The sequence below is a fragment of the Paramormyrops kingsleyae genome, chromosome 5 (genome assembly GCF_048594095.1).
Source record: "Paramormyrops kingsleyae isolate MSU_618 chromosome 5, PKINGS_0.4, whole genome shotgun sequence".
Lineage (NCBI taxonomy): Eukaryota > Metazoa > Chordata > Actinopteri > Osteoglossiformes > Mormyridae > Paramormyrops > Paramormyrops kingsleyae.
This window is the reverse complement of record NC_132801.1, coordinates 20,982,084-21,006,334: the sequence shown is the minus strand read 5'-3', so window position 1 is coordinate 21,006,334 and position 24,251 is coordinate 20,982,084. Positions and strand designations below refer to the sequence as shown.

Here is a 24,251-nt window from a genome sequence, read left to right as displayed (position 1 = left end):
AATGTTGGGTTTCATCTCTAGGTGTGTGGAGTTTAAGTCAAGGGAGGTGATGCTACGATTATATAATTCCTTGGTAAGACCCCACCTAGAATATTGTGTGCAGGTTTGGTCACCATACCTTAAGAAGGACATTGCTGCCTTAGAAAAGGTGCAATGGAGGTCTATGAGTCCTTTAAATCAGAGCTACATAAGATTTTAACAACTCTGAGCTATTAGTTAAGTTCTCCCCAAACGAGCTTGATGGGCCGAATGGCCTCCTCTCGTTTGTAAATTTCTTATGTTCTTATCATAAACGCATGAAAAGGAAAAAAATATGTATACAAAATTTTTTGGATATGTCAAATCTGGTATACACCTATTTCTACGACGGAGTTTTAGGGCCACTATTAATAAAAATAAAAATATAAAACCTTGAGAATAAAGTTGGAACTTTCAAGATTAAAGTTGTAATTTGCCAGAATAAAATCACAATAATTCGAGAATATAGTGAAAATAAAGTCAAAGTTACAAGAAAAAAAGTCATACCTTTTGAGAATAAAGTCGTAATTTGCTAAAATAAAGTAATTCGGGAATAAAGTCATAGAGTTACGAGAAAAAACCTGCAATGTTTCAAGAATAAAGTCATTCAAAACTAAGCGAAAAGGTTCAGAATCGTGTAAGGACTTTGCGTGGCAAAATGAGGGGGTCTCAAACCGCTGTTAAGTTAGCCTCATATTCGATATTCAGTTTTCTGGCTTTAATAACTTTTAACGGAAGTAAGGTGGGGCGTTTTTAATGACAGAATTGTGATGTCCAGTACGCAGACAATGATGCACACTGATTACTTTTGCGCTTCAAACCATTTCGTAATTTGTGCAAAATCGTGTTAATAGCTAATATAATAGGTCTTTCAGCTGTAATGACATGGTCGTTTAGCATTTTGGGCTCATGGCGACTGTTGCACACCCCTTTGTTTCCCAGATTGCTTTACTTACTGTTACACAGCGAATGGGCACGGAGTGGAGACAGAGGAGCGGAAGTCCAGGGCAGGTTCTTCTGAGCATTGGAAAAACCTGACAACTATCAATATGTGTAAAATATGTAAAAAAGAATAAAAACTTTGTTCTCCTGGTTTTATATTTTTATTTTTATTAATAGTGGGCCTAAAACTCCGTCGTACATTTCCCCTTGGAAAAGTCAGAATTATCTTGTAAATGTGCATTTGTGCATGAGCCTGACATCCTGCCCTGGTGCCACCCAAAAATAACCATAAATGGTCAATGCAAATGAGCCACTTGCTCAAATAATATGCAAATCAAGCTTTCCTGGCTGCAAAACCAATAATAGCAACTGTAAATAAAAAGAAAGAAGAGGAATTTTGACCTGTGCAAGGTATTGGCACAACTAATTGTTATATTTGCTGGCCCAAGGGTGTAACTTTGGCTGGAACATTGGGGCGGTTGAGGTCTCCACCCATTACGGGGGAAACATTATTATTGGGGGGGCTGTATTAGCTGGTTTTGATTTATTGGGGGTCTACAACCCCCCCCCCCATCCCCACTATAATTTGCGCCCTTGTGCGGGCCTAACACATTTGTTACAAACAAGTACATTTTCTAATGATTTTTTATTGCACATATATATTAAACAGCTATCTCTACACTTTTGCACAATTTGCACTTTCAGATTAGATAAAAAAAAACAGTATTTCATTGCCGGAATACTTGTACTTTGTGCAATGATGAAAAAGCTAAAAATGTGTTTATTGTTAACACATCACCACTGCGGTAGGCCTAAATACCATCAACTGCACACTACAACATAAAAAATAGTAGTCAGATCTGAAGACAGAGAGAAAAAAAATGACGCACATGGCCAGTGTGACTGCAGCTATTGGGGACAACCCACATCTTTGCCCTTGAACTTCCGTAATAGAGGAAGCTCTATTTTGCAGTGTTTTGCCAGAGCAGTTTGGAGATACTGATCTGGTATGTGAAACTAAAAATGAACGAATTAACCTAGGCCATTGAGCTACTATAGATGTCAATGTCATGTCGGTGTCACAGATGACCTGCGCATCGATAGAATTAAATGACTTTAGATTCACAAAAGTACCTTAATTAGCGCTCATTTCATTGTCTGCAACTAATGCTGTATGCTATACTAATGTGCTGAAAAAACTTTGACTAGATTTGGGCTGCCCTTATCGCAATGTTATTGTAGGTTAGTGTAGCTGATTGCCCCAATCACGTTAGGAAAACTGGATACCAATGGAAATGTAGTTTTTATGTTTGCATGTTCTGAAGTTTCTCAAAATACAAGCATTACGCATGGATCCAGGTCAGCATGCAAAAAACATGTGTAGATGAGTTGTACATTGCTGGAGTGAATGTTGATGTTCACAAGAGCATCTTCATTCTCTGATGGTGCTTTCATTGCAATGTGCGTGCAGTCAATAGCACCAACAACATTAGGAAATCTAGACATTGCTGCAAATTGCATTGCAATGTTTTCCTGTATATTCACACTAGGGAAACTTAATGTACTGTCATGACAGTCAGTTAATATCAGCCACAACTTAAGGAAGAATGGAACTGGGTGTGGGCTGGGATATCCCTGATTCATCAGCCAGCTCCTGTTGATATGCTCCTGTCATCAAAAATCCAAGTGTTGTCAGTACTTAAAGATGGACAGGAACAGCATGATTTCATAGTGTTGGTCGTTCAAGAGCTGTGGCCAGTTTTTCACACAATTCCATCAGAATTGCTCACAAATCACCAATCATTATTAGATAAATAATTATTGTGATCTCTAAATACCCCTCGTATTTGGCCACATACAATGTCCTCTATCAAAGCTAATGCCACGATGATGACACATGTGACATGCTTAATGCTTATTAATGTACATTTCACCAAGCACTAAAACTAATGGTAAATTTACCGTTTACTTCGATGCACATTTCTCACTGAACTCTAGATGTCACTTTTTTTTCAAATTTCTATAAAACGTTTTTTATAGGTCCAGTCGTAAATGTGAGAACTTCATCAGGATTTTTCAGGATTTCAGGAAGTTTTTCTTTATAAATTCCAACATCTGTGTATAAACGTGCACATGAATGTTTCTAGTCCATACAAAGTCTTTATAAATGAGCTCCGTCCTTCCCTTCTAGTTCTTATACGTACTGTAGAACCAAGCATACCAATGTCTGACACCTAATTACCATTTAGTGTAAATAGTGAAAATTGCAGATGTTTTCAATTTTTTGGCTTACACAAATAAACCGAAGTTAAATTAATAATTAAAAAAAAATCCTATTAAGTATAATTTAAAATACATCCCAGTTCATAATTTTAGATTTGCTGTTTTTCACGGGTTTCACAGGTTAATGGTATGCATTGTTGGCATGCACATGGTACAGTATATATCGCTGCAGCCGGAACAGAGTCTCGAGTAAAATATATTTTAGGTTGCAGTAATTGCTTAAGTGCCTTATGATGTTGTTGCAATTTGTTCTTCCTGTTTGATGTGAAGTTGCAGTGTCATTATGGTTCTTATGCAATAAGAAGGTCTATGGCTACTCACTGATCTGCTTGCATGTCAGTAAAACCACTGGTACAAGAATGCATTTTTCAGTCCTGATGATATCTTGTATTTTTCCTGTTCCAGGACCTTGTCTTGATCCTTTGACCCCTTCTCTGTACGCATCCTCTTTCTTGGCCTCCTCCAGATATAACTTTTTGTATTCTGCCAACTTTGCCAGACTGTATGGTAAGTGTCAGTTTTCCCCGAGGAAACACAAAAACCATTTTTGGATCAGTTGCAAATACTGATATGATTACAATATGAGGGCAACATGATATGCATGAATCTTTTAAAAATGCACAGAGAAATGCAGTGAAGATGCATAATGGTTCACCTTTGACCATAATGGTTCTATTCTGATACCATCCAGCCAGTTAGCCAGTGTGGATGTTGGTGCCAGCCTCTAATGGTATGTGCCATGAGCCGAACTATGGTGGATGCTGTCGGTTATGAAAGTCAGTGCCGTGTGCATCAGCGTTGCGTGTTTGTGCAGTGGCATGTGGTCTTGGGATGTGCGTTTGTGTATGTGCTGTGAACTGTATAATGGTTGTGGGTGTTGGTAGGGGGCAGGGAGGCACGGGAGATGGGGGTGCAGGTAAATACCCTTTTGGGGTGCACAAAAATGAAGGTGAGGAAGAGCTGTGGTGGCCAGTTCAGGGAGAAGCAGCTCTTCTCCCAAAGAAGTGTAGGTGAGGTCAGTCAGGTGGTGTCTGTCCCTTCAGGGCAGTCATCCTCCAGCCAGACTGTTCAAAGGTGCAAAGCTGGCATTTCTTGACCTCTCCCCAGCATGGGCATTCAGCTGTGTCCTGCCCCCCTCGTCAGAGCAATAAGCGGCTGCCAGCAGCACCTAGTTTGCATTCCTCGCAAGCGGTTTCTGCACCAACTGTGAGGAAGCTGTTACTACTAGCCACCAGCGTGGCAGTGATCGCCCCCTGCTGGTTCACAGCGGACTCCCAGCTACAGTGTATACGTGTGTCTACAGATACGTCTGGCTGCGTGTGATGAATCTGTATGTTCTCCGCAGGGAGTAGCGGGTGGTCACCAGCCCCAGGGGACCGGCAGCCCTGGCTCCAGATTAACCTGCACAGGAAGTACCGCATAGTGGCCATCTCCACACAGGGTACCTTCAACTCCTATGATTGGGTCACCAAATATACTTTGCTGTATGGAGACCGACCAGACTCTTGGACCCCTTACATCCAACGGGGAGGCAACTCGGTATGCAAAATGGGGGAAAAAAGTGACGTATAGTCCTAGATGTGTATTCCAGTAGCAGTTTATAAGCTAAACAGGCCACACTTCTTTGAACTAGATAGAGTTGATAAATACAATAATTATTTTTTGTAACTAGACACATAGAAACATTGATATATTGAAAATATACAGTAGAAATTTAGAAATCTATATAAAAAAGATAATTACTTTATCTTTTTGGATTATTGTCCTATAAATGCGATTGTATCATAAACTATATTATACACCTTCTATGTTTATATGTCAGTTAGTTTTTACTTGGATATTCATCTTTCAGACTCTGTCAGGAAACTGGAATTACTACCAGGTGAAGAGGCATAATTTCCACTATGCCTTCACAGCCAAACACCTTCGCTTCTTACCTTTGGGATGGAACACAAAATGGGGAGGGAAGATTGGCGTCCGGCTGGAGATATATGGCTGCCCCTATGGTGAGGCTCTATTGCCATTATAACAAGATACGAAATCAAAAGGAAGCTGCATCACACTGCGGAGGGATAGACTTGAGGTCTGCTGCAGCTAGTGTGGCTGTGGTGTTGTCTGAGGCTTATGATAAAGCCAACAGTACACTGAGATTTAAACCTCTGTGACAAAGTAACCTTCAGTTCATATTTCTTTCTTTTCCTGACATAAATCAGAAGAGTGCAGAAATCTACTTCCCAAGAGAATACGGAAAAAAAGGAGTTATTCTGGTCAAAGTCTGCAAAAAAATGCCAATACAAAGATAAATGACCCACCTGTGAAAGCTATGGGAAGCTTTAAAGTAGATGGAAGCCAACATTTATGTCAATAAATAAAAACCAGAAGAGGCTTAATTTATGTTATGATTTCTTGCTGAAAATTCTCTTCATTCACTTAACCACTGTCTATAAATAGGTTGCATCAGAATTTATTTGTATGCTAAGATCCCACTGACATGAAATGGATGTTTGCTTTTGTTAGTTTGGATATTATACTGTTTACTATTTTTAGTTTGGATACTATGCATTTCAGGGCTTCAGTGTGTTACATGTATGTGCCGGTGAGGTCACAGATGGTTTCATTGAGGAGTCCTGCTGTCCTTCTCTCCTGTCTCCCTAAGACTCCTACGTCATGTCATATGACGGAAATGACATGGTGGCCTATCAGTTCCCACGGCAGAGATACCGTACGCTGGAGGACCACATTGCCCTGAACTTCAAGACGTTGGAGCGGGATGGTATACTGCTGCACAGTGAAGGTCTGCAAGGGGACATCCTCATTCTGGAGCTGAAGAATGCTCGCCTCTACCTACACATTAGTCTAGGTGGGTGCAGTCTTAGGGCCCCCTGTTTTCACAGCTTCTGACAAAGGACCATGGGAAATGTGATGGATCAAAGAAAGTTTGTTTCAGTTCACAGACTCTTGGAAGATGATTCCTGTTGAGTTTTTATTTATCTGTAATGATTCCTTCACCCAGGGAGCAGCACTGTCCATGAAGTAGAGGGTCTCACCACCCTTACAGTGGGCAACCTGCTGGACGACCAACACTGGCACTATGTCACCATCAAGCGCTACGGCCGGCAGGTCAACCTGACAGTGGACAGCCATACCGAGAGCGCCATCTGTAATGGCGACTTCACTCACCTGGACCTGGACACTCAGGTGGGTGGAAACATGTGTGGCTGTGGGTAGAGTGAGACACTGCAGGTAGAGAGAGAGGGGTCAGAAAACCAATAGTAGAAAACCTACATTGCAAATCTGTTCCAGGAATTTGAAAGTTATATGATTCTGGAATTCTTTTGCAATTTCTTGGTGGTAGTGTAGTCCTAAGGGTAGTGTAATGCTGTCTTGTCATGGCAGGGGTCTCCAACCAGAGATCTACTATCCAATAGGTTTTCTATTCTACCTGGCTTCTGATGAGCCACACCTGATCCTGGTATTTACCTGACTGGAGTTAGAAACCCCTGTGTTATGGGGTAAGAGAAATATTAATATTGGGTTTGTCTTTAAAATAATTATCGGCCTATTCAACATATATTATCAACTATTATGACTGATGTGAGTCATAATAATATCTCACATTGTTCAACATTTTGTGTCATTTTGTTTCATAACGAAAGTGTGGCCATTTTGCTGTGGGTGCCGTCCTTCCCCCAGGTTTTTGTAGGAGGAGTGATTCAGTCAAACATGCCTAACCATCCCAAGAAAGCCAATTTCCGTGGATGCCTGGAAAATGTCTTTTACAACGGGATCAACATCATCGACCTGGCAGAGTATGGAGACTCTCAGATCCGTTTCCATCCTGGACAGGTATGGCAAGGATCGCTCAGCAGTAATCTAGCTCGCTGCATCACTATGATATACAGTATCTCTATATTATTACAGGATACAGTACTTGCCTGACTCATGTAAAATTTAGTGCTTATGTCTGCAGGAAGTATCTCTAGAGTCAGTTGCCCTTTACCCTGGTCCTTGGGGACATATACATTTGCTGGTCTTCAACTTTAATTTTCTAGTATCTAAAAGCTGCGCATTCCTTGTGAGGAATGTGAGAGTATCATTAGGGCTAATAAAAATGTAACTGAATCACCGTAAGTTGCTTTTGTACATTTTTGCACATGAATGAGCCAAGTGTTTTAGTAGAACTTACTGGCCATACAGCCATTGAAGCTGATCTGGGATAGTGATAAGATATGTTCCTTAAGTAATCAAATGACATAAGCAGTTTTAGAAGCGTTTTGTCGAATTGTCTGCATACTTATTTTATATTCTATTATGAATGCCAGTAATATTGTCACACCCCGATTGTGCCGATCGTCCTGTGCCACGCCCCCCTCGTTAACCTCATGTGGATTCCCAGTGTTTATCAGTTATTTTGAGTTGTCTTCGTTAGTTAGGTGTATTTAAGTCTCAGAGTTTATTTCCCTAGTCCTGTCATTCTGTCATGACCGTGCCGAGCACGGACCAAGGAAGCAGGCCACGAAGACGAGGAATCGGGAGTAAGGGTTTTAATTGACATTCGGAGAGGCAGACAGGACAGAAAACGGCATAACACTACAAAGACAGGACTAGGGAAATAAACTCTGACGCGGACTTAAATACACCTAACTAACGAAGACAACTCAAAACAGCTGATAAACTCTGGGAACCCACATGAGGTTAACGAGGGGGGCGTGGCACAGGAGGATCGGCTCGATAGGGGTGTGACAAATATAATAATTGTGTAGGTATTGCAGGCAGGTATTAAGGCAATGCAATATTCATTGTTCATTATCTATGAGGCAAGTTTGGTGCAGCAGTTGTTTAACATGAAATGTTCCTCTTGTTGTGTCCCAGAAAACAAGGCGGTACTCTTGCTATGACATGATGCTAAAGCCCATGACCTTCGCTGGGCCAAACAACTTCCTGCAATTGCCGGGGGTGTCAAGGAGGCCAAGGATGGCTGTCAGATTCAAGTTTCGCTCTTGGGACTACACCGGGCTGCTAATGTTTACCCGCTTTGCTGATGACCTCGGCTCCCTGGAGCTGGGCCTGAGCGAGGGCCAGGTCAACGTCTCCCTTATGCAGCCTGGCAAGAAGAAGCTGCAGTTTGGTGCAGGTGAGCCCCATTTTGGGTTAGACCAAGTTCTTTATTTCAATTTTGTATTCATCCATCTGGGAAGATCGCGATAGAATAAAAGACACCCAGTTCATAGTAGAGCACACATGCAGAATCAGAACCTTTAGGATCATCAGTCCATCTAAGCACTAGTAGCCCGGATGACCCATTCAGAATGACCCCTGTTGGTCCCAAAGGTAACTGTCCAGTCCTCACTTGTATGTCACTTTGACCAAATGAATCTGTGAAATATGTAAATGTAATGCCAATAGTGAAACCCACTGTACCACCTAGTACTGAGTGCATTTGGTTTCATTTTCATTTTTCTACTTAGGTCGCTCTCTTTCTTAGTGCAACATTCATATCAGTGTAGAAAACACTCATTAAATTCAAGAATAATTGGTTTCTTCATAGTAAACATCAATAAACACAATGAGTAAGCTTGCCAAACCATCATAATCCCCTAGCAGAGTGTGGTAGATATGAACAATTAGTTTACTTAGTTGTATGAAAGAAAGAAGTGCCACTTGCACCTGCTGCAGACGTCATTCTCCCACAGCTTATTAGCAAAATCAAATTTAAGGACAGAGTCCTGAATTACTCTTGAACTCGTATTATGTCCTTCCAGTCTGTAAGACACAGCAAAACCGGGGTCTTTATGAGCATTTTTAGATGGCCTTGTTAATAAGTATAATTATGGGTAATAATCCTGTAATAATCCTGCTGAGGAATGAGAATATTCCTTAGCCTCCTCATTTTTAGTGTTTGCATGAATCGTTTTGTGTGTTGGAAATATTCCAATTTCATTTTGCATGATTATTACAGATTCTACCATAGCTGTTCTGCAAAGAGGGTCCAGTCTCTGGTTTGCTCACAAAAAAGGATGAATCAGCCCGAAACTGATCACGGCACATTCTTACCTGCAGGCTATCGACTGAATGATGGGTTCTGGCACACCGTGGAAATTGTGGCCAGAGACAACTTTGTGACCGTGACCATCGATGACGATGAGGGATCTCCATTGAAGATCACCAACGTCTTTACAGTTCGCACCGGATTCCATTACTACTTTGGAGGTGAGTCATCACGCAAACTCGAACTACTAGGCACGGTCAAGCTACCCTTAGTAGCCATAGCTACCTGTTTTATCATAGAGAATAATATACCTTCTCTAAGGTGTCACAAGGGATCTCCTTTGCTGTTTGTGCATTGTAAGGCACAACTGCCTGTTAATTAATGCCGTTTGGATTGTCCCAGGATGTCCTCAGACCAACAACACCGACAAGTGTGAGACCAATCTAAACAAGTTTCATGGCTGCATGCAGCAGATCTTCATCGACGACGAGCCCGTGGACATCGACATGGTACTGCTGTGGCGCTGGGGGCGCTATACTGAGCTGCTGCTGGGCACCTGCGGCATCACTGACAGGTGGGGGCAGCGCTGGCGGGCGCCATTCGGGCCGGCCGGCTGGGACGTGGACCGAGAGCTCCTCATCATGACTGGAGTCTGACCTTGAGAGCAGATGATTCGACACTGAATCATAGGTTTCAAGGTTTTGTGCTATTGAATGATGGGTGATTATTATGACTGTTCCTCTCTGTAATCAAGTAATACAGGAATGATACAGACAGTGGAAAAAGCCAGACTGAGAAGCAGCGCTCCTCTCCATTAGCATGCAACGGCTTGCTCTCTGCACAGTTCGGCACTTTCTAAATGCAAGCTTCTCTCTGCAAACTGTCAGGAGCTGAAATGGGTTATGAGGTTTCCAAACGAGACCTTTTAACACATACTAACTGATGCTCAGAGCAACAATCCTGTAGAGGGAACACCATTACCATCACTCAGATACTCCCATCTTAGATATTAGATCCTCAGGCCCGGTAGATAATGGTTTGTTCTGCTGGAGAACATGATCCATTATCCCTGCCTGCCACTCTTTCCCATATCATTTCCTCTTGTGTGTTTTCTTCACTTTACTGTTCCCCCGTAGGTGCACGCCGAACCCATGTGAACACGATGGCAGATGTATCCAGTCCTGGGATGACTTCATATGTCGTTGTGAGAACACTGGCTACCAGGGAGAGGTGTGCCACATGTGTAAGTCTCAGTTGCTGTGGCTCTGATCCTCATTTTAATATGTTGCATTTAATCTCAGTGCTAAAATCTCTGTCTTTGAGCAGTATATGAGTCATGGCTGCTTGCTGTAAGGAGCTATAAAAGGCTTTTTTAATTGTGATGTCATGACAGCTGTGTACAAGGAGTCTTGTGAGGCCTATCGGCTCAATGGAAAGTTCTATTCGGGCAACTATACCATCGATCCTGACCTTAGCGGCCCATTGAAACCGTTTTCGGTCTACTGCAACATGGGAGGTAGGAAGCTGAGATAATTATATATTTAATTGTGAATATGTCGCACCTAAGGTACCATGTATATGCATTATAAGATGTGCGAATTACTGTACAGATCATTTATTGTTAAATACACTTTGTCTAATGTGTTGCAAACTGTGCCATTTATGAACATAATGTCAGCAATTGGCAAACAATACAAAAACTAAGCTGATTATTTCAACTAAGCTGATTATTTCTACTTTATTTGTAGAGCACATTTCACACAAGTCATTTGCCAAAAGAAAAGAAGTGTGTTTTTAAAACTTTAAAAACATCAAACTTTGTGGCTGACCTAACATGTAAAGGCAAACCAGTTCTGTTACTTTTGAAACAGGGAAAAAATGTAGTTTAAAATATGTCACTGATGTGCTATTTAAAATCAAATATTAAGTTGAGATAATGATATAATTCAGAGAGGACATTGATGAAAAATCACTGCAGTCACAGTCATATAGTCATGCTTTCAGAGCTTTTGGGAGCCATAAGCACTGGGATGACCTGGCTTTTCTGCCCACCACCAGCCTACAAAGGTTGGACAGTGGTCAGGCATAATCGGATAGACAAGACCAAGGTGACCGGAACCACGATAAATCAGCCGTACGTCGGTGATTTGGAGTACATGAACGCATCCTGGGCTGAAGTCTCGGCCCTCGCCAACACATCCACACACTGCGAGCAGTGGATTGATTTCTCCTGCTACAAGTCTCGGCTACTCAATACGCCTTGTGAGTCAACTGTATTTACTGTCAGAGAACATTGGTTTTAACTTATGGGAATAGTTTCTTGTTTAATAGCATGTTGCATTTCTAGAATGAATAGGTAGTAAGCTCCTTAGATGCTACTGATTTCTCATAGCCTTTGGAAAGCATTGTAGAACGGAGTTTTAATTTTTTTAAGTTTTTAATCTGTGCTTTTAAGTAGAGTAGGCCAGAATAAGCATTTACTGTTTTCAAAGAATACTCTGGTGAGGTTGACTCAGTGCGTAGTCCTGTTTTTGGGGTTTGAAGTCCACCCCTGCTGTGACTATGTACATATTCTTCCCATGAAATGTGGATTTCCTCCATGTATCCTGGGATTCTGCTGGAGTACAAAAACATGCAGTTAGGCTAATTGGTGTTTCAGAATAGTCAAGTGTATAAGTGTTCATATGAATATGCCCTGAGATGGCCAGGCATCCTGTCCAGGGTGTATAATTTATTGATACTAACCACAGCACAAATTTGACCCAATCCCGTCTCATCTCCACAGATGGGCAGCCGTTCAGTTACTGGATTGGCCGGAATAATGAGAGCCATGCTTATTGGGGTGGATCCTTCCTTGACAGCAACAAATGTGGCTGTTCCATCAACCAGACATGCGCAGACCCCAGGTTCTACTGCAACTGTGATGCAGACTATCGACAATGGTGAGAAGGGGGTGTGTCAGGGTTTAAAAATAGCCACACTTGTGTATTTTTAAGATCTGAAGAATGGAATGAATTAAACTATAGATAGCTAGCACTTTGACAACAGTTACTGGCCATACAAAAACAATTTTTCCATTTTTAAAGAGAACAACTATTTTGTTTAATTCACTATTGACAGAGTTAATTATCTGTAATTTTCCTAAATTTTTAAATTTATTTGATAACCACACTTTTTTGTAAACCAATCCATTTTTCCCAATGGAAATGACTAAAATGTGTCACAGGTGTTGTAAAATGAACTATTAAAATATAATCAGCTATTAATGGCATTGTGGCACCATGGGTAGCAACGTGAATTGGATTCTGGCCTGCGAGTGTTTGTAATTATTACATTGTGGGGACCAGATTTCCCCACAACTGTAAACTGCAAAGTGGAAGTGTTTAGGAACAACAGAACCTCAGCCACAAAGTGGCAATCCACATAATGTAACTGAGAGGGGTTGCTGAGTGCTGAGGTGTGTAGCACCTTAAAGTCGCCAACGCTCTGAGTCAATAACTGCAGAGTTCCAATCTTCTCTGGCAATCAGCCCAGCACAAAATCTGTGCACTGGCAACTTTATGGGATGGGCTTCCCTGGCTGAGCAGCAAGCGTCAGATGGAGTGGTGTAAATCACGCCGCCACTGAACTCTGGAGCAGTGGAAACGTTCCTTGGAGTGACGAATCACACTTCTCTCTCTGGTAGTCTGATGTATGTACAGGGTTGTCAACTTCGGTCAGCTGGCTGGCATAAGATTTTCAATTTGAGACAAGTCAGTACATGCATTCACACGTATGTAAGAGTTTTATTACTTTGTAAATAGTCTGTTGAGTCTGCAAACTACCCCAACGCTATTGATGTAGCTAGTTTTAGGTTTATAATGGAAGAGTATAGATTTGCTGTAAGATTTCTTGCATGAGCGTGAGAGTCAAAAAGTATGAGTGTCACGCCAGATGTGTGAGAGTTGGCAACCCTGTGTACAAGTCTGCATTTGGTGGATGCCAGGAGAATGTTACCTGCCTGACTGCATTCTCCCAACTGTCAAATTTGGTAGAAGAGGGATAATGTTATGTGGTTGTTTTTCAGGGGTTGGGCTAGGACCCTTAGTTCCAGTGAAGGGAGCTCAATGTAATGTAAGAATAGCAAGACATTTTGGATAATTTTATGCTTCCAACTTTGTGGGAACAATTTGGAGAAGGCCCTTTTCTGTTCCAGCATGACTGTGCCCCAGTGCACAAAGCAAGGTCCATAAAGACATGGTTGGGTGAGTTTGGTGTGGAAGAACTTGACTGGCCCACACAGAACCCTGACCTCAACCCCATCAAATACCTTTGAAATGACCTATAACAGAGAAAACAAGCCAGGCCTTTATGTCCATCATCAGTGCCTGACCTCACAAATGCTCTTCAGGATGAATGGACAATAATTCCCAAGGACACACTCCAAAAACTTGTTGAAATCCTTCTTAGTAGTTGTGGCAGCTCTTATTGATGCCTGTGGATTTAGAGTTGGATGTTATAAAATTCCTGTAGGTTTAATGGCCAGGTGTCCCAATCCGTTTGTCCATATAATGTATATTGATGGATATAGAAAATATTATGCAATTCAGACACAGGCTTTTTGGGGGTAATCTGGTTCCTGAAATTTTTTATTATATGAAAGTGTGTGCACTGAACTGTCACACCCAGGATATTGCCATGCTTCCTACCTCATACCTTCCAGCAGGGACAATAGATGTATAGTGTGTCATTAAGTGAAAATTTACATGCATTTTAAAACACTGATGTAAATGTGCATCTGTTCATGGAAACAGGTATTCAGACAAAGGCTGGCTGAACTTCAGAGACCATCTGCCGGTCCTCAGAGTTGTGGTAGGGGACACAAACCGAACGGGTTCAGAGGCCCAGTTTTACGTGGGAAATCTGCGCTGCCATGGTGATCGTGAGTAGACATGTTTTCATGCATAGTTATTTCAAAGGATTTTCTTCTTAGCTACTAACAAATCACAGAATATGGTAAAGGATAGCAAATAAAGATCTAATGAGGGAAGCCCAGGATCCAGTGAAATGCTGTCACTGTACCTAGAAGCCTAACTTCCTGAGTGTGGGTCACATGAGTGTCATGTCATATCTGATCACAGGAAACACCTGGAACACTGTGTCCTTCACCAAGCCAACTTACTTGAAGTTTCCCACTTTCAAACCGGGTACGAGTGCTGACATCTCCTTCCATTTCAAAACCACTGCTAAATACGGCGTCTTCCTGGAGAACTCGGACGACCGCCACCGTAACTTCATCCGAGTGGAACTCAACAGTAAGCTGTGCATAGATGAAGGAGGGCTCAGCCTGTCTGAGACGAGATTATTGAAATATGAGGATCTGTGAAATGATCAGCCTGCCTATGGCAGCTCTGGGCAGAATTTGCTCATCCAAGTTGGAAAATAACCTCAGTGTTCTGCTGGTCTCCCAACTCCCAGCCACCACGAACGTGCTCTTCGTCTTCATGGTGGGTGATGGCATCATCAACGTGACCCATCGCTCACCGCTGCCGCTCAACGATGACGAGTGGCACTTTGTCCAGGCGGAGATCAACGTGAAGGGGGCCAGGCTCAAAGTGGACTATATGCCTTGGGCAGTGCGGCACTTTCCTGGGCAGACTACCGTTAGGATGAAGTTCACCCAGCCCCTCCTTGTGGGTGCGTTGTCTCACATTTTGCAGCTGTTGATTAAATTAGTCAGATTAATCCTTCTCTCTTTCTACATGTGATAGCTAATATTTAATAAACCCAACTTCCAAAGTCAGTACCATCAAGTCAGTAGGAAGATCACATGAATTTACTGGAAATATTTTTACTTTTGCTTTCAACAATAAATTTTGTCTTCAAAATGAAATTGAAGTTTTGTCCTACATATTAAAATTATGGCATCTCCAATGCTGATGCAAAATGAGGCAATCCTTTTCAGATAGCTCAGTTCATGAGGTCAGCTTTAGTAACTGTTTACCTATTGTTCCATAATTATTGTAAAACATCATGTCTTTTAAGTCAAAATGTGATTTCTAATAAAGGTGTCTTTTTCAGATCGGAAAACGTTTAGTATTTCAGTAGTTATACAGGGTTTTCACGCAAACTTGACCCCGGTATTTCTCTCAGATTCTCTGGTTGTCAAAAGTCAGAGACCAGCAAGGTCGAGATTCTCCTCTAGTCTTTCACCCTTAAATCCCCAGTTCCATTTTCAGTTATCTCAAAAATCACATTGATTGAACTGGCATCTGGAATATAGGTTTAAACCTGTACTTGAAATAAGCAATTTTACCGTGTCTGGTACGTGGGAGAGCTGTTTGAATGTGTGTGTGTGTGTCAATATATATAGCTTATGCCTGACATTTAAATTGGCATTAAGTGGCTGCGAAAGAATCAGTTGTTGCATGCTTTCAAAAGCCTCACACTTCCTGTCCTCTTCTATTAGGTGCGGCCAAATCGAGGCTGAGGGCATTTCTGGGCTGTCTGCGAGGATTGCGGATGAATGGTGTGCCTGTCGACCTGGCAGGAAAAATTAATGAAACAGATGGGGTCCGGCTGAACTGCACAGGCCAGTGCTTGAATGCCACCATACCTTGTCGGAATGGTGGACGATGCATGGAAGCCTATGCCTCTTATTTCTGCGACTGCAACAACACTGCCTTCGAGGGCTATTATTGCCACAAAGGTACCATGCAAGGGACCAAAGGACTCACACCCCAATTAAAGACTGCATGCAAAGGACAACAGACCTTATGCTCCAATCAAAATTTGCATGCAAAGGATGAAAGACCTTATAGTCCAGTCAATGGTTGCATGCATCTGAAAGAGAATAAATTTATAATCTCATTAACATCATTTACATCTCTTTCTCTCAAAATGTTGTTTCCTTATGATATTGTGCTGAAATAATGTCCTGAAAGTTTTCCTATGTTTATAAGAGCCAAAAATGTAATCAATACAGACAACATAAAAATAAATTGTCGCAGATCAGTATAACCTTAATGGTTTAGGCAGTACTGCTGATTGGCCGCCTGTAATATGTGAATCTCTAAAAGGATATATTGTAGTGTTTTGTGTAGAGACTCATGGTTAAACATTTTTTAAATCCCATCATTCTTGAGGTAATAATCTTGCTATTTCTTATTTTCCCAAGACATTGGGGCTTATTTTGAGGCAGGGGCATGGATGCGCTACAACATCCGGAATGAGGCGATTTCTGATGAGAGCCAATGGGCTTACTGGCTGGATCCCCATAATTTCAGCTTGGGCTACAACCAGACCAATGACAACATTGAGTTCAGCTTCAGCACCATCCATACCCCTGCTGTGCTGCTCTATATCAGCTCGTTTGTGAGGGACTACATTGCAGTCCTCCTCAAATTCGACGGTACGGTCAGAGATGGGTTCGTCAGCACAGAGGAGGGGCAAAAACATGTGTGTCTACCTTCATTTAGTATGCTACTTCATCTTTTTTATAAAAAGATATCTTTTGTTATCTTGGTAGCAAAGTGAAATTTAAGAGAGTTTTATGTTTGTATTTTGCTTTCCCATAATCTGAATATCCCCATGACCCTGACTAAGATAAACGGTTTGAAAATTGATGGACCTAACCTAACAAACATTAGCCTACGGTTAGGCAAAATAATTAACACAAAACCTATTTTACAATAAAGTGTTGAATATCTTGTGTGATTTATTAAATAATGTACTGAAAGTGGAAAAACAGAATTGAATTGAAATACCAATTGGAATACACAACTTAACCCAGTCAAAATATCATAACACAGACCATCGTAACCCAGGGAGGGTCTATATTTTTATTTTGCTTAATCTTAATTTTCCTGTTCTTTTAGGTACCGTAGCGCTGAGGTATCGTCTGGGCCTGATCACTCATAAATTTCAAGTGTCCTCCAGGAACCTGGCTGACGGATACCCCCACTACATCAACATCACCAGGCACAACAGAACCGTACGAATACAGGTGCCCTGTGCGCTTTGTAACACTTGCACCATCTGAGCAGAGCAAACTTTCCAGTTGACATTAAAGAACCTGGACAAATCCTGAGTTTCAAAACTAGGTCTAATGTTTATAATATGGCCTGAAATAGTTCAGATCTATGATAGCATATCCTGATTGTTTTTGTTTTTTTTACAGGTGGACTACGCAGAGACCATCAAAGAACATTTGGCAGAGATAGACATTAGGTTTGACTCCCCCAAGTCAATGTTTCTTGGCCGAGTCATGGGTAAGCTGGCTTCTAGACTTCCCACTGTACCTAACATACATTATACGTATACAGTTAATGCATACAGTCAGTAAATTTGTTATTCATATAAATGAAAATCTAAAGAGAAAATTGCCTCTTTTGACTTGACCCTTGCTTAACCTGCATGCTATCTGCTGTACCTCGTGTAGCCATCTCACTGTGGGCACCTGTCAGTGTCTAACAAGGTGATTATTGTTGCGATGACAGAGAATGTCCAAAATTTCAATTTTTGACAAGTAAAAGGCACATATTGCCTAAAGATAATCTTTCATTAAAATTTTAAGGCTTGTCTAGCTACAAATCATGAGTACCTGTCAATACTGTTCAAATGGACATGGCTTGATAATAATAGCATCCAGCAGTAGTGCATTACAGAGTTTATTCCTATCACTGCATTATTCTCAATAAACCCAGAGACTCTGAGACAGAGTACACATTCCTTCTTGTATAGCTCTGTGGAAGAATATGGGGGAGTATGTTGCATAGTGCTTTTGTAGCCTCTCCACAGTTTTCACCAGTAATATTTTTTTCCTTACACAGAGGTGGGGGACATTGACTATGAGATTCAGAGGCACAACTCCCCAGGCCTGATTGGCTGCATATCAGGAGTGCGGTACAACATCTATGCCCCACTCAGGACCTACTTCCGCCCCAATGAAACGCACCCGCCTGTTACAGTGCAGGGTTTTGTTGCGGAGTCCAACTGTGGGGTCTTCCCCCCAGTGCTGGGTCTGGTGCCTCTGTCAGCTGACCCATGGTACACTGGATTAGGTGAGACCTCATTTCCCAAAATGCCATTACACGTCCAGTTATCATTACTCACCACTGCCTTATGATATTTTTAAGATCTGAAATCTGACCAGAAATAAAAATAACAGTGCTGCATATGAGAGATTTCTTACAAGTAGACTAAACAGATGCCTTTTGTACAGTGCTAATGCAGTTCTGATGGTAATTAAGGAATGACTTGTGCCTTTATCTGATGTCCATTTGTTTGTCATTGCAGTGTTCTACTACATCCATGATGACTTATCAAGTCCGCAAATGATAGCTCGTAAGTTATGACATATGACAGAATGTTTTTGAGTGCCCAGAAGAGGTTGGGATTGTTATTTCCTCTGCACACAAATTGATGACGACCATTATTTTAATGACATTTATATATGTGTGTGTGTGTGTGTGTGTGTCTATGTACATACATAGTGGTGGGCACAGCTAACTGAAAAGTTAGCTTCAATAACCGCTAACCCGCTAAATCCAAAATTTAATTCGATAACACTGAACTGACAAACCACTAAAAAATTAGCAGAAGCTAACAATAACTGCGAACTGCTTACTTTTATTATATGAATTTAGTTTTGGTTTGGCTTTTTGCTCTGAAAACCTTAAAAACATACCTAGAGAGCTAAAACTGTAACGTGTTTAATATCTAAATTCCATCTATCGGACTGGAATGATTACCAGGGGGCATTTAGGACTTACCAATTGAGAATCATTGGATTCTGTAGAGTCTTAGGAAGAAACCCGTGTGTTTTTCTGAGATATTCCGCTTCCGAGATATAAACGTTTTTGCTGAGGAAAACTTCTGCAACTGGCCCATGCTGACATTTTGCCCTCAGTGAAGCCACTTGGGGACAACAAACATGGTGCCATTTACCCAGAAATAGTAAGGAGGGTCTCAGCTCATTATTGGTCTATATCTCTGTCAATCAGAACTTGGGGTTTGCATGGCAAAGCAGGATTTGCTTAGCCAGATAACTTGTCAGATTTAAGGCAGTCTGGGTTAAATGTACGTGAACAAAGATAAATGTAATTTAAATTAAGGTACTTTAAGTTCGATCGATCTAAGCAAGAAATTCAGCTTTACAATATAGGCTTCTGTTCTCTGCTTAGTTTAGGACACCCCATTTTAAATAGATTTTAGTTCGTTCACTTACATTTACCTCAGACTGCCTTAAATATGACAAGTTATCAACCAATCACGTCTTGTGTTTACACGTAGTCAGCCAACAGCGTGCCCTGAATTACCAACTTTTGTCAGTTGACTGGAGTGAGATTTTCAATTCCCGACACGTCTGCACACGTATTTACGTGTATATAACAGTTGTATTGCATTCTAAATAGTTTTTATGGTTTGCAAACTAACGCTTTTGATGTCGCTAATTTTAATTTTATAATGGAATAATACAAATATTCAGTAAGATTTCTTGTGTGAGCGTGAGAGTTTGAAAGTGTGAATACAGTATCACGCCAGATGCGTGAGAGTTGGCACCCCCTGCCAAATAGACTGTGCAGACACTTTCACAACAGACAGGAACAATTATGAATGATTTTAGGTTTAAAAACGTTATTGACAGTTAAAGTTTATTCACTTTATCGGCCAAAAATGTTCACAGTTAGCGGAACTAAATTTACAGAACTTGATCCACTAACAGTTTGTCTAACGAAAAAGTTACTTTCATTGATTAGTGGTATATAATATACATTAGTCATCAAACCACACTGGAGTTTCAGAATCATGCTATACAGGCTTTCTTTAAAATAAATAAATAAACTGCCTTTAAATTTATCATGAAACGAAATTGTCTTCATTCAAAGAGGTACGCTTTTGTTATTTCACAACATATGTCACATCACACCCACGTAAAGCGCCTTGGAGCGAATCTTTTGAATGGTGCTATATAGAAATAAACTGAATTTCATTCACACTGGTTATAATTTATCCAGAAGGGTAAATCCAAAGCTACGTTATGTTATAAAAATGTTTAACATTTTTCAAAAGACATGCTATTCTTTGTGTTTCTTGTTACAAAAAAAGTTTTGCTCTGGTCTATGGCAGCAGACCATGGTGTAATACATGGTGTAATACTTTTGAAATGTTTAAATAATGATTTATTCATGTAATATGTGGTTGAAGAATAGATGGATTATTATTATTATTATTATTATTAGTTTATAATAATTATTACTATATTTCCTTAAAATGGATTTTGACTTCCATGGATGTTATATTATAATGCTTAATCATATATAAATATCTATTGTCGGTGAAAACTAATGATTTTCATGCACAATTACAAAGAAAATGCATTACTGTATTTTAACTAAATCCTATTTAATATTACCTTGGTATTTTAACTTTTAAACATCAACCTAGAAGACACTTCCATCAAGGCGTAAACATGCAAAAATGATATTGTCTCACTGCACAACATACAATGAAATGTCAAAAGCGCTACTCCTGATCGGTGAAACCCAAAAAACCACAGCACAGAACTTGCAAAAATATGCAAAATAACTGTGGTAAACTTTAGACTGATTGAATCCTGAAAAGGATTGAAAAGTCATTTAAATTGCAGAGCTTGCTAAGTTGTGTTTCCTATGACAGGGTTAAAATGTGTTAGTATAACTTATTGTCTTAAACCAGCTATCACGGTTCTTCTGATGGGACAATTGCATGTAACAGCGCACCCCCGGTTTGTATGTGTGGAGTTTTCTTTTTTTCTTTTTCTCCCCATGTGTGTGTGGGTTTACACTGGATTCACCAATTTCCTTCCACAGTCCAAAAACATGCAACTCAAGTGAATTGGAGTGCCAGAATTTACCATTTGCCTATTTGCCTATGCATGAGTGTAATGGCGTGGAAAAGAGTTTGAGATTGGGGAGGGGCACAAGATAATGATTCAAATATAATGGATTGTTTATTGGGGGGATGAATGAAGTCAAATTAAATATTGGGGGGGACATGTTCCCCCTGGTTCCTACATCCCTGTATGAATGTAAGTGTGTGTGCACCCAGCAAAGGGCTGAAACCCCTTCCAGGGTTGGTTCCTGCCTCACGCCAATTGCTAGGCCTATATACATACAAATAATCTACAATGTTACTGTTGGGATTTATGAGCATGTATGATTATTGTACTGGTTATACTGTCTTTGGAGATTTTATTTCTCGTACATGTCACCAATTTAAAGTTGCTAATATACAGTAAATTGCTCATAATGCTGTTATTTACGGTTTAATTTAAACTGTTGCTGTCTATCCTTGTCTGTCCCTAAAATAGCTTGTTCATTTTTCCCAGTCTTTGTCTTCATAGCACTGCTGGTGATATTCGGCGCTCTTTACGCCGTGTACGGTTATCTGTACCGATACAAGGGCAGCTACAGCACTAACGAGCCAAAAATAATTGAGTCACCCAGCAGTGCTAAGCCGCTCACGGAAACGGAGCCGCCACGCAGGAAATCGAAAGAGAGGAGCCTGCCCAAGATTCAGGAAGAGCTGGCGAGCGAATGAAATGGCACAGCCAGATGGAGATTAAGCGAGTAGCCATTTCACACCCACCCGCATACTTGTGTATTTACTCTTTCTATTCACATATCATGTTTATGTATATCTTCTTTTGTCCTTCTTTTTTAATTACATCAGACTCAGTGGTACTACAGGATATGACATACATATTGTATCTGCAGATTACAGCTCATCTAGGCAAATCAAAACCCAGCCTCACAAATCATCACATGACAGATCAAGCAAAGTGCCTGGAAATATTTGAATCCTTCCATGGGTTTTGTTCTCATTTTGAAATAAGGAGGAAACATACCAGTTGTAATGTTTTGTTGATCTTTAAAATAATGAAACAAGGGGAAAAAAGGGGAAAATGTAACAAATGAGACTCTGACAGCATGCCGTCTAGATAAACTGAAGTTGTGGTTAGGAGTGTATTCTGAAGGATTTATGTAATGAAATGGACTATATAGATCACATACTATATTTATTTAATACACATTCATTAATTGTATACTTTTCAGGTGCTCTTTTTTAAACCAAAAGCGTCCACTCTTCAGGACTTCATTTATAATGTTTTTGTTTGCATGTGTGAAAAGGCAGTAATCAGTTGACAAACAAATCTAAACTAGATGCAAGGCTAGAGCTTGGGCCTGAGGCCATGGAAGGAGAGGTCTGGTCTGAGCGGCTGGGCCTGATGCTCCCACAGGCCTCGGCAGGAGAAGCTGCAGGGAGGCGTGATGCCAGGATAATAACCTGAACAGACAAGGTCCTTGGTTTAATGTTTACACTCTATGGATTTACAGAAGTGAAAAACAACTGCATTATGAACATCAGGAAGCTATACTGACAGAAATATGTGTGGAACAGGACAAAGATGTGTTTTATAGCTAGTTCTTTTTTTAACTAGCTAAAAGGATGTATTTCAAATTGGATTAGGCAGCATTGCAAAGACTAAATCGCCATTTTGAAAGTGGTTAAAAGTGGCAGCAGGGGAATGTGTTTGATGCATTGGATTGGAGTTATTTACTGGAGTGTACCTGTTGAATTTGCTAGCTGTTTACAGACACAGCTGATAAGTCGGTGCTCTTTCCAAGCCACAGCTGTTCCGCAGCACAGCATTTGAGGAGTCGGTTTGGAAAGTCTGAACTTTCTACAATCAGGACAACCCAATCCACTACAGCGATGGAGTCTTTTTGATGTTTAGACAACCACTCAAACACAGTTGTGCACACACATCAGTTTTTAAAATATATATATATATACATATATACTCACACATACACGTGAAGGACCGCAGTGATTTAACATCTGCACAATCTGTACATTTGGCTTACTAGACTCATAGCATAGATCTGCCATATTGCTGCTAGCTGCTTGCCATAAGATAGCAACTGTGATGTCAGCGCAGTGTAAAGTATAGCTATGCATAGCACAGCATGCCAAAAAAAAAGCAGTTCCCAATCAGTCAGCTGCTTCCAGCATAAACGTCAGCTTTATTGTAATGGGCGAGTCATAAAGGTATTGTGCACATATGGATCTAGAAAATATGTATTTAATGTTTTTATGGTTCTCGTTTCTATAAAAGAGCATAAAGAGAAATCTAATGTACTTTTCACTGCCATTGCCATGACAACGACTGCTTACAGCAAAGTCTGTTATTCTCATGTTTATAGAAAACCACCATAGCAGACTCTCCCCATGTATGTTCGCCAGATATCGGTGGGCACCTACTTCCCATTTCCTGTTTGAAAGCATGCGTTTGTCTGTGCTAGAGAGCTTGCTTCCTGCCATGTCTGTGCTTTGGAGCCGCCAGCCCGCTGCTGTTGCCTGTTGAAGCTGTCTGTGTGTGATCCACGCGTGTGCGAGTGGTGGAGGTCCGTTGTGTTGTCTCTGGAATGTGCATTGACATCAGTGGCCTGGTAGTATATAGTGAGTCTTTCTGAGCTAAGTTCTCTAATATCCACTTTTCCTATAGCTATAGTGGGTGGCCCAAGTTGTCCTTCTCCTGGTAAGATGGTTTACTTAAGAGAACTATTTTTGTTATTTATTTTTTTATGACTCTGTAAGGCCAATGAATAGAGAGCATTATAGGAAACACAACATGCATTTAACAGAGCCTCACTTGTAAAAAAACATTTTTTAAAACTTATCCTAAAATGTAAAATTCAGAGAAAAAAATGTGAATATTGTTATCAAACTGTTGTCACAACACTGTGGAAAACATAGAGAATTATGACATTTTTTAATGTTCTAACTGACAGGTGCGGTAGGGCCACCCTTCTGTGTTCTATTACTGCACTCAGATTTAGTACGTTTTGTCTTTGTTTTTGTCTTAGTTCCGTTATGCATCCATTGTAAGTTACCATAAGTAAATGGAAAATGGCTTGTAGAACTGAATATAAAAATACACTTCAATAAAGAAAATTAAAGGAGATCTGAGTATTGTATGTTTGTGATAAAAACT

At 40.6% G+C, this 24,251-nt stretch overlaps 1 protein-coding gene and 1 long non-coding RNA gene across 4 annotated transcripts in view; one reads left to right on the top strand and one right to left on the bottom strand.

Moving 5' to 3' along the window:
* Positions 1–24,221, top strand: part of LOC111842505 (contactin-associated protein 1-like) — a 49,195-nt gene extending 24,974 nt beyond the window's left edge. For 2 of the 3 annotated variants that reach the window (XM_023809155.2, XM_023809154.2), the window contains exons 2-25: positions 3,649–3,750; positions 3,935–3,973; positions 4,589–4,782; positions 5,096–5,249; positions 5,900–6,103; positions 6,257–6,441; positions 6,937–7,089; positions 8,116–8,377; positions 9,304–9,453; positions 9,635–9,806; positions 10,369–10,475; positions 10,626–10,748; positions 11,291–11,494; positions 12,018–12,174; positions 14,026–14,153; positions 14,353–14,526; positions 14,690–14,908; positions 15,681–15,920; positions 16,389–16,622; positions 17,089–17,216; positions 17,391–17,481; positions 18,043–18,273; positions 18,509–18,556; positions 21,582–24,221. In XM_023809155.2, coding sequence (XP_023664923.2) covers positions 3,952–3,973; positions 4,589–4,782; positions 5,096–5,249; positions 5,900–6,103; positions 6,257–6,441; positions 6,937–7,089; positions 8,116–8,377; positions 9,304–9,453; positions 9,635–9,806; positions 10,369–10,475; positions 10,626–10,748; positions 11,291–11,494; positions 12,018–12,174; positions 14,026–14,153; positions 14,353–14,526; positions 14,690–14,908; positions 15,681–15,920; positions 16,389–16,622; positions 17,089–17,216; positions 17,391–17,481; positions 18,043–18,273; positions 18,509–18,556; positions 21,582–21,793 — 3,792 coding nt within the window. In that variant the 5' untranslated portion in view covers positions 3,649–3,750; positions 3,935–3,951 and the 3' untranslated portion in view covers positions 21,794–24,221. The remainder of the gene's footprint in view (positions 1–3,648; positions 3,751–3,934; positions 3,974–4,588; positions 4,783–5,095; positions 5,250–5,899; positions 6,104–6,256; positions 6,442–6,936; positions 7,090–8,115; positions 8,378–9,303; positions 9,454–9,634; positions 9,807–10,368; positions 10,476–10,625; positions 10,749–11,290; positions 11,495–12,017; positions 12,175–14,025; positions 14,154–14,352; positions 14,527–14,689; positions 14,909–15,680; positions 15,921–16,388; positions 16,623–17,088; positions 17,217–17,390; positions 17,482–18,042; positions 18,274–18,508; positions 18,557–21,581) is intronic. The other variant, XM_023809153.2, reaches the window with a different exon arrangement.
* Positions 10,942–19,438, bottom strand: LOC111842509 (uncharacterized). Its single transcript, XR_002837924.2, has 6 exons — positions 18,985–19,438; positions 14,659–14,931; positions 14,394–14,562; positions 12,701–12,956; positions 11,978–12,162; positions 10,942–11,849 (listed from the first exon to the last, which is right to left on the bottom strand). It is a non-coding gene; the product is annotated as an uncharacterized lncRNA (long non-coding RNA).
* Positions 24,222–24,251: the final 30 nt, after the last annotated feature.